Source organism: Brienomyrus brachyistius, unplaced genomic scaffold (genome assembly GCF_023856365.1).
Source record: "Brienomyrus brachyistius isolate T26 unplaced genomic scaffold, BBRACH_0.4 scaffold32, whole genome shotgun sequence".
Taxonomy (NCBI): domain Eukaryota; kingdom Metazoa; phylum Chordata; class Actinopteri; order Osteoglossiformes; family Mormyridae; genus Brienomyrus; species Brienomyrus brachyistius.
In genome coordinates, this window is record NW_026042307.1 from 3,807,624 (window position 1) to 3,817,691 (window position 10,068).

At 38.8% G+C, this 10,068-nt stretch overlaps 1 protein-coding gene across 2 annotated transcripts; it reads left to right on the forward strand.

The window, feature by feature from the left end:
• Positions 1-1,839: 1,839 nt before the first annotated feature.
• Positions 1,840-9,020, forward strand: LOC125721178 (CD209 antigen-like). Of its 2 annotated transcripts, none has more exons than XM_048997231.1 (6): positions 1,840-2,216; positions 2,913-3,014; positions 4,786-4,992; positions 5,400-5,542; positions 5,702-5,799; positions 6,112-9,020. In XM_048997231.1, exons 1-6 carry the CDS (start codon positions 1,973-1,975, stop codon positions 6,134-6,136), a joined length of 819 nt encoding a protein of 272 aa, XP_048853188.1. In that variant the 5' UTR covers positions 1,840-1,972; the 3' UTR covers positions 6,137-9,020. The 2 variants fall into 2 exon arrangements, with proteins under 2 accessions (XP_048853188.1, XP_048853187.1); XM_048997230.1 differs by having other exon boundaries at positions 6,182-9,020.
• Positions 9,021-10,068: the final 1,048 nt, after the last annotated feature.

Genomic DNA, 10,068 nt, shown 5'->3' on the forward strand with positions numbered 1-10,068 from the left:
ACAGAAAACACAGGTCAAAGAAGTTAAGCACAGCCAACACACAGTAGTCATCATTTAAACACAATGACTCAAAACTGTTCACACATGCTTCTAAACATGTGTAGAGAACAAAGACTGACTACAACATAGAATACGTGTCAGATGAGAGGGTAAGTACCATAGGTGAGTTAAACTCAAGGTACAAATGGGTCCAACACAGGATTCTTTCCGTGTCACCAAGCAAGGGAGAGCATTTCTTGTGATGTAGACAAAGTTGTTTGATCCAGCCCTGGTCTACAGGCAAAAGAATGGCCTACAAAGCACTAACAATAGACAGTATTATATAAAATATAAAGTGGTTCATCATTAAATGATCATCTTTAGACTAAATCTGGATTTATTTTTCATACTGTAAGGTAAATACAGAATACTCTTTTGGAATAAAAAAACTTATTGTAAATACTATAGACAGAAACAAAAAACACACATTTGCATTTCGTCCATGACTGTAACAATACTATAGCAGTCAATTTGTAATCTATCCGCTCCTCTGGATTCGACCACAAGTTCTCATCGACATCACATATGATGTTCTCTCTAGCGATACATCGTGGGAAATATCTCTTGGCATGCCTGATCCATCCTTGACATTGCTCTGGTGAAATATATTGGCATCCAGCATTCATAGCATCCAGTAGTGACATGAGATCATGTGGGCGATGGGTATAAACCTTCCACCTCCATGCAGGAAAAAAAAATCCTCAATGGGGTTTAGGAAGGGGAAGAATGGTGGAAGAAACAATGAAGACATACTTGGGCCTGCTACAAACCAGTCTGTGACTGCATGAGAGTGCTGGAATGCCACATGATCCCAAACCACAACAAATACCAAAACATTTGTGCTCACTCGCACTCTCTCATCCTCTGGTAATTTTTACAATCTATTTCACAAGAGGCTTGATATCAATACTGTAAATTGCACTAATTTAGTTTTAAATGTATGTTTAATCATTTTGACAACAGTATGCAAGGATGTACAAAATGTCCTCTAAAAACATTGAGTTTTGATAGTGGTAGATTTTGAGTGAGGAAAATATGCATGAATTTTGAGGCATTTAGTCATTGAATGCATTTTGTACTAAAGAAATGGGAAAGGATTCACAGTTTAGCTCCCACAGACTAATGTTATGGCAACTGTTTTAAGAAAGTGACTTCAGTATGGCAGAACATGCCTTAGCAATTGAAAAAAACTGTAATAGCAAAGTTTATGTAGTGTAGGACTGTACAATTGCCTACGAAATACATACCTCAGTTGTGTCACTCCAAATTGACACTATGCAAAGTACTACTGCAAGCAATGATAGTCGATAAGAAGAATAAGTGTCTGCTATTTTTTGGTGAATATATTCATTTTTTCAGGACAAAACTGTCTTAACCTGTATACTTCAGCATTCCTGTTGTCCACTGTCGTCTTGAAAGTTAGTTCAAGATGTTCAATGTGAGCCAGCTGACACATAGGGATTGGTGCATGTGTATAGTGATACTCTCAACATTGTTACACTACAGCCGTAATATCACAATATAAAAATGTGCATGTAATATGTTGACATGAAGCATTTTTGTTCACATAGCAACAGAAAGGCAAGTATGATGACAATAGCACCAACAAGTAATAAAGAGACAAAAATTGGTAAACAAAAATTAAACCAGACACTGGAGAGGTAGTACATTATAATAAAAGAGGAGTATATGTACATGCTAAATCCCGCTGCTTTTAAGCAAAAATAAATCTAGTTATGGTTATCTGTCCTCTTCTTCTGCTATCTAAAAATTTAACTCCACCCCACTGGTCTCCTCTCTGGCTTGTCAAATTCAGAACTCCTTTCACCCGTGCTTTAAATATCGCGTGGACCACAGAGCAGTAAAATAGGTACTGTATAGTTTACAGGGAATTAGATCACAACAGAGTACACAGCAGCGGACAGCAGTAGACATGGAGCTGGTTACTGCACATAGAAAACACAGTCCAGCAAAGAGGGATACTGGTGATCAATACAGGAGGTTAAAAATGAAGATGTCTGATGATACTTGCATCAGTACAAATGTGGATGAGAATATCTATGCTAATAAAATGGATGAGGATGTGTATGCCAATGCAGACATCATTAAGGCTAATGAAGCCCCGAAAGGCACCTCCAGTCCCATGGAACAGACATCAAGGAGGTCTCAACATTCAGGTATGTACACAGACACAGAGAAACTCTGTACATTACCGTCAGCTGCATTTTCAGGGGTAAGATGGAGGAATATTGAAAGAAATGGTTTTTTTTTTTGGAGGATATTTAAAATATTTTACAAATTGTTCTGAAATTGCCATCCTTTACTTGCTGAATATTACTGAATGCATGCATCCGTCTATCTATCTTCCTGACACATATTCTGCTCTGGATTATGGCAGGGCCTACAGCCTATCATTCAAACATACTATTATAATGTTGTGAGTATTATTAATGTATAATGGTAGTATTCAGATCCGATCACATTAGTTATTTTTCAGAAGCTGTGTTACACTGCATACATTTCTTCACCCCTATTAAACTTGTAACACTTCCTCATTTATATTCTGTTTTCTACTTCCCAAATCTATTTTAACAGAAACTACCCAGAAACTACCCGGGGGGGGGGGGGGGGGGGGCGGGTGACAAATTACTGTATGTGTGGTCAGTGAACTATGAAAGCGATATCATCTGGTGCTGGGAATGGTGAAGATAAGAGTAGGAGTAACTCTAGTGTTGCCTGATTTTGAGTCCACACTGTTCAGTACATTTGAATAATGAAGGATTCTGTGCGGTAAATTACTATGTCTGCTGTGTCTGCTGATCTCCCTGTTCTCCCATGATCCCCAGTGATAGAGCTGTTTGTATCCCACCCAGGATCTGAGCCTGCAGGGGCACGATGGTACAGACTGCCCGCAGTGTGTCTTGGGATGCTGTGTTTGCTCCTCTTGATGCTCATCACAGTGCTTTTTGTTTACTGTGAGTATCTTAGTTGCACTTTAGTAATAGTATCCACTAGCTGTCTGATATAAGTTATGTTTAGTGTGGATATCATGGTTCCATGTCTCAGAGAGCCTATTATTGTCTGAAATTAGTTACACTCAATAATGTGAGTTACGTCATGTGTCCTTGTGTATATGACTTTTATCTCTTGTAGGAGGCCCTCATAACTTTGTGTTTGCTCTAGTTCTGTTGGCACTTAATACTGGGCTTGGTTTTCTGATTTAGGACATACCTGTACATGTGCTCATTCTGCTCTGAATGTATTGTGGAAAAATGTAATTTTCTACTAGGGCTGCAGGATATCACATCGTGATATAATCATGATATGTGCTCATGCACAGTAATTGATAATCAATAAATTTGGTGTATCTTTATGTTTATTAAATTTGGTTAGCGCAGTGCGCCACATGCTATTGTTTTGGTAAATCATGGAAGTAAAACATATTGAACTTGCGGTGAAGAAAGTGACAGCTCAGCAGCCAAAGCATCTTTTGAAAGAGGAGATATTGCGGATAAACAAGGGAAAAAGATGTTGGTTGTGTGGCAGTGCTTTGCAAATTATAGTGACACATTTATTAAACATATGGACATGCCAAATTTATGTACATTACTAACTTTTACATATTACAGTATGCCTCTAATTAATATTGTATGAATTCTACTGATCTGCTTATCAGGTTGTGGCCGTACGCAAGTGTCCATATAGTACTGAAAAGCCAGTGTCTGGACAAATTTTTACACCCATCATCTAAAGCTTTGTAATCGCGTCGCACTAATTCGTATATGTTCTCTGTGTCATGCCCCACTCGTCCAATCCTCCCGTGTGCCACGCCCCCTCATCTTACCCTGTGTGAATTCCCCATGTTCACCAGCTGTTTCCTGTTGCTGTCATTAGATCAATGTATTTAGTCTGCGTTTAAGTTTGTTTCCTCAGTCTGGTCATTAACATTGCGTGTTCGCCGTTCTCCATTAAACCCCATGTTTCCCGATCGCTTCACTCCTCTCCCTGCTTTCCCGGTCCCGGCTCGGCAGATCGTGACACTCTGAAATCGTATGTAAAAACTTACATGTAAATATTAATATTGTTCAAAGTATGTCAAATAAATTACAAGTGGAATTATGTTTGATTCCATCCATCCATCCATTTTCCAAACCGCTTATCCTACGGGGTTGCGGGGGGTCTGGAGCCTATCCCGGAAGCAATGGGCACAAGGCAGGGAACAATCCAGGATGGTGGGCCAGCTCATCGCAGGGCACACTCACACACCATTCACTCACACATGCATACCTATGGGCAATTTAGCAACTCCAATTAGCCTCAGCATGTTTTTGGACTGTGGGGGGAAACCAGAATACCCAGAGGAAACCCCACGACGACATGGGGAGAACATGCAAACTCCACACACATGTGACCAAGGCAGAGACTCGAACCCGAGCCCCAGAGGTGTGAGGCAACAGTGCTGACCACTGCACCACCATGCCACCCCCCGTATCATTCCGTATAATATAAAAATAAAATAGATAGATTGATTGTGTCTACTGGAGATAATAACAAGTTGTCTTTGGCTGCAGTTTATTTCAGGTAAATTTAATCTTTTTTGTTTTGTAGATAGCAAAATATTAAGTGCAAATATTTCAGATCAATGCTATGGTTTATCCTGCAGCCCTATTTCCTGTTATGGTCTGTTTTAAATACACAACATGAATTCCAGTGATTTAGTGACTCATGTCTGGTTATCTGCTTCAGATAAAGGAGCTTTTAATGATCTTGAAGAGAAGTCCAACATGTTAGCAGCAAAGAGAGACCAGCTACAGACAAATTACAGCTCACTGAAGATGAACCACAACCAGCTACAGACAAATTACAGCTCACTGAAGATGAACCACAACCAGCTACAGACAAATTATAGCATTGTGAAAACAGAGAGAGACCAGCTAGCCAGTGTAGCGCAAAGTGAGTGAATTATTTGAATTCCCAGAGTAAGATGCTCAGAATGGAGGTTCACACCCTTTGGCTGAGTGTTGTTTGAGTAAATTAAAAGTTGATGACCCCAATAACTGATAAGAAAAATCTAACCTGAGGTGTAACAAAACATTCAGCAGCCAGCTGTCTCCAGTGCGGCATCTCTTTGGCTCCAGTGTTTACAAGCATCCGAGCCACAAGCATATGAGCCATTTTGATTTGTCTTTCCCTGTATCTGGCTCTTCACTCACATGCACTGCTTTTGATCTCATGCTGCAAAGTGACATTGGGGACAGCTGTACCTGCCACCAGTTTTGAATGTGCTGTACAGTATTTGTATTGTAAAATGATGACTCTGGATCACAGTATCCTTGAGATTAATCTATTTTTCCTTGCAGGACCCAGATGTCCCTCTGGCTGGATTAGTTTTAATTTTAAATGTTATTACGTGTCTGATCAACAGAAGACTTGGATCAACAGCCAGGACAACTGTAGACACAAGGGAGCAGATCTATTCATTATAAACAGTTTAAAGGAACAGGTCAGAAAGTAAAAACATGTCAGATTATTATATTCGTAGGAGAATTTCATACAGCTTCTCCCGCAATGATATCAATGGACAGAAAGAGAAGATGGAAAGTAAAGGGAATTCTTAATGGTGATCATTCACATTATTCATAATCATTTTACTACATTTTAGCTGATATTCAGTAAATACCAGAGAGCCTGGATCGGTCTGACAGACAGTGACCATGAAGGAACCTGGAAATGGGTGGATGGAACACCACTGACCACAAGGTAAGATTGGTGAGATTACTGTTACAGGACAGCAACTATTACATAATATGCACAAAATCTAAAAAGAAATCTGATTTTAATTGTTTTTGTGTTCACATTACAGTTTCTATTCAATTACATAAGCACAATTTTGACAACAGGACTCAATACTTCAAATCACTAAACACAACTCACAAAATCACACACCCAAACAGCAAAACAACTCACCTATCCTGCAAAATGGAGCTCTGCTTTTGATGAAACCAACTACACACCGCCATGTTTAATATAAAACATGTTTGTCTTTTGGGGTCGTGTGGTGGGTGCGGCAAGGCGCATGCTCCCAAACCTGACCTGACTTGACCTGACCTGCAGCACCCATTGTAATGATCCCCCCACGCAGGCCAGAAACATCCACAACAGTTCTGTGACCAATGATGTTTCTTCTGCTTCTCCTGGTTTTGGTGAGGGTGAAGCCAGCCTCATCCATGGAAATAAACTCATGGGAGATTGCATCCGCATCCATTTCCAGCACTTTCTTACAATGCATAATGATCAATATTGCTTAGTTTAGCATTATGAAAATGCTGTATGTCATCAGTCTTGTACTTGCGGTCACATGCTCATGCCTCAGATCTTTGATTCTTTCTGCATTTCTCTGAAAGGGTCCCTTGTAAAACTGCTTCATGTTTACTTGGTGTCGTTGAAGTACGTGGGCTGGGCTGCTCAGGCTGTCTTACCTGATGTGGCTAAAAATTGTACGATCATTTATGATGTTGCTTTGAATTTCTCTTAGCCTAATTTCATTATTTGCTAAAAACTGAACTTATAATTGCTACTTCTTGTTCCTCAGTTCGATTTCTTCCACCACAATGAACTCATCTTTAAATCCTTTGATAAAAGTGTAATGTAGATATTAGTCAGATTCTAGTACAGTTGAGTGTAAAATGCTTGTACCATAAAAGTAATATTCACAGTATATTTCATATAATTTTTTGGATTACATATACAGAGTGTGTGCTATGTGGATTACATACCTGTTGTCAAAGAGATATGTCTGAACAACAGAGGCAACAGTAAGACAACTCTGTACCCTCTGTCCAGCCTCCATCATTGTCAATCCATGATTGGATGTTTCCCGTACCTGATCCCCTAATAAATCCCCAGTTTCCCCCGAATTCCGCCTGCTTGCCTGTTTTCTGCCTGCTTGCCTGCCTGTGCGAGCACCCGATCACCACCGAAACGTGACAGGTAGACTATGTGTTTAGAATTTTGCTAACATGAGCGTACATTTTGAAGTGTCTGTCTTTGAGTGTCAGCTTTTAAAGTTGGGCTTTACATTTGATTGTACTATGTTAGCAACTGAAAAAAACTTTAATTGTTAGTCAGGTTGATGTATAATTATGCTGCTGTACATTCTCATGTTTTCTGGGACAATCCTTTACGAATGGAACCAAGTTTACGATAAACTGGTTTCTCTACTTAGTAACACTTTACTTAAATCAGACATATAAATGCATTATAGATACATTCATAATGCATTGTAATGTATTCATGAAGTATTATAAACACGGCTATAAATATTTCTAAAAAGGTATAACACATTATAGCTGTCATGCCCGGCTCGTACGATCCTCGTGTGTGCCACGCCCCCTTGATTATCCACGTGTGCTTCCCCAATCGTACCCAGCTCTTCCTTGTTATTTCGCATTGTCTTGTCTATTTCAGTCCATGTCTTGCCCTGGTTTTTGTCCGTCATTGATGTTAGTCAATGTCTGATGTTCCCTCGCTGTCTGCCCCAGCGCTGTCTGAGAATTGAATTGGCCTTGTGTGTTGTCATCAGTATATTCATATATTTAGTCCTAATCATATTTCAAAAAGAAAATGAAGGCCTATATATATTATGTGATGAAATACATTAATCATATGTGTTTTTGTAAACCATGCATTACAGTATATATGCTATTATTGAGGAAAATCTATGATATGCAATACTCTTAAAGTAGCCTACCCATACTAATAAAACCAAAAATAGCATGGTTTTTGACAATGGGGTATCGTAACAAAAATATTAAAACCAATCTTTTCATGGATAAGGAAGCATAACATGATAACCAAGAGGTAAGAAATAAATTTGATGATAAATTGTTTTGAGGATATTTTATGGCTGATTTAAGACATGGGTCGGCGCCGACCCATCTAACATAAGAGATAGGAACAGAAAGCTAACACAGGCCGAAGGTTAAGCATGTTAAATGAAAGTCATCGAGATAATTACCTATAATGACCCGGCTCGTCCGATCCTTGTGTGTGCCACGCCCCCTGATTATCCACTTGTGCTTCCCCGATCTTGCCCAGCTGTGTCCTATTATTTTCGCCAAGTCTTGTCTATTTGAGTCCACATCTTGCCTTGCCTTTCGTCCGTCATTGATGTTAGGTATTGTCAGTGATGTCCTGTTCTACCCGTAGTCTTCCTTCCTTTAATAAATCCCCAGTTTTCCTCACGTTTTGCCTCCCTGCCTTGTCCTTCCCTGCATCCTTCCTTCCCGCCTGCCTGTCGCTCCTTCGCGAACCTGACAATGTGAAAACGTTTCACCTGTTTAATAGACCTCTCGATAAAAAGGTAAGGTTCATTTAAAACAAAGGCAAATTGTTGACTAGTGGGGAAACTCTGCCTTTTGGGTACTGACATCTACAGCTACTATTATGCCTATCCTAAACTCGATGTTGAAATGTTTTCAGACGTAACATGTACATGTGTTTTATTTTTCGACCATGTTTCAAACTGTTTTTAAAATGCATGATGTACAAATTGTATGCATTTATCAAATTGTTTTTTTTTTGTTGTTAATGTAACTCGAACATGGTTTATTTTACCTTCAAAAGTATGGTTGTAAGGTGAGGTTGTAATGTAAGGTGATACATATGAAATGTTTATAGTTCCTTCTGCATAGTGTGAGGCAAATCTCAAGATAGAAGTTCTATTAATTTATGTGATAGACTTCATGATTCAAATTAAATTAAACTTCAGGCTCATTATTATATGTAATTTAAAATACAGTGGAATCCGCGTAAAGTGATCATGTCTGTCTGGGTGAAATTGATCACTATATGCAGATGATCATTATAACCTTTTTTTCATTTTTCTTTAGGTCTCAGGCAGATTACCATCTAATTCACATTTGTATATTTATTACTTGAATATAAGGTAATAAAATGTTACAGCATTGCTGTTTACAGAATCTTTTTTGATTTTCAAAATATAATACAGCTGTTTCAAACACTTTTCAAATTACACTGCTGTTAAAATGAAATTACTGAACTGTTAAATCAAATATACTATAACACAATTCAATTTAATTCAGTTTTATTTGTATAGCGCATTTCCACAACATTGCATTGTCTCAAAGCCCACAGGGAGCAAGCCAGAGGCCTTATAGGTTTCTTCCCTATAAGGAAGAAACCTTGGGAGGGAGCAGACTCAAAGGGGGAACCCATCCTCCAGGGGCCGGCAGTACACTATAGGAGCCTACTGTACTTAAAATATAGCTTATTTTAGTTTCACTGTTACATCTCAGTGGCTTATTTGTGGAGGTTTATCATAATCTTTAATGAGTTTGACATTGAGAGAAAATTACTTTATTTTTCTTGTCATGTTTTCTGTGCAGGCAGCATTAGCCTCGGGTAGCTAGCCAGAAGCAGACTTTTTACTGTAAGGCGAAGTCAGCTTATCAAAGTCAACTAAAAAAGAAAAAAAGAATTAGAGCAGTTTTAATTTTTTCCGCATGTTGTCATTTATAAAAAGACCCAAAATGAACACTGCAAGCGGACTACTGCATTACTATAAATTAATTATTGAAACAGTATCTATATAGGAATGATGATCCCAAGGTTTTTGATCCATACAAGCATTTGATGACGTTATAACCGTCATCACTATAAGTGGGTTCCACTGTAATCTATTTTTGTATTATGTCATGCCCCATCCTGGGTAGTTCCCTACCTTGCACCCGTAGCCTCCGGGATAGATTGCAGATCCCTGTGACCCTGAATGGGACAAGTGGTTTCAGAAAATGGATGAATGGATGTTATGTCATGTAATCTTAGAGTATGCTCGAAATTATTACAAAGCTAAACTGATATAAGTTTTACTTGGGTTCTTCAAGTGTCAACAGCTGTGATGTTCAAAATTATTCACATGCAGAAGTTAGAGTTGGCAGGCATACATGGGTTAGAGAATTGTTGATCCTTGTGTGGATTTTCTCTTTTCACTTTGCCCCATGTTGCTCT

Bases quoted from the DNA above. Each gene is read 5' to 3' on its own strand.
- LOC125721178 (XM_048997230.1), top strand. From the start codon at position 1,973: ATGGAGCTGGTTACTGCACATAGAAAACACAGTCCAGCAAAGAGGGAT. The intron at 3,015-4,785 runs GTGAGTATCTTA...TATCTGCTTCAG, and splicing joins CACAGTGCTTTTTGTTTACT to ATAAAGGAGCTTTTAATGAT. The intron at 5,543-5,701 runs GTCAGAAAGTAA...ACTACATTTTAG, and splicing joins TAAACAGTTTAAAGGAACAG to CTGATATTCAGTAAATACCA.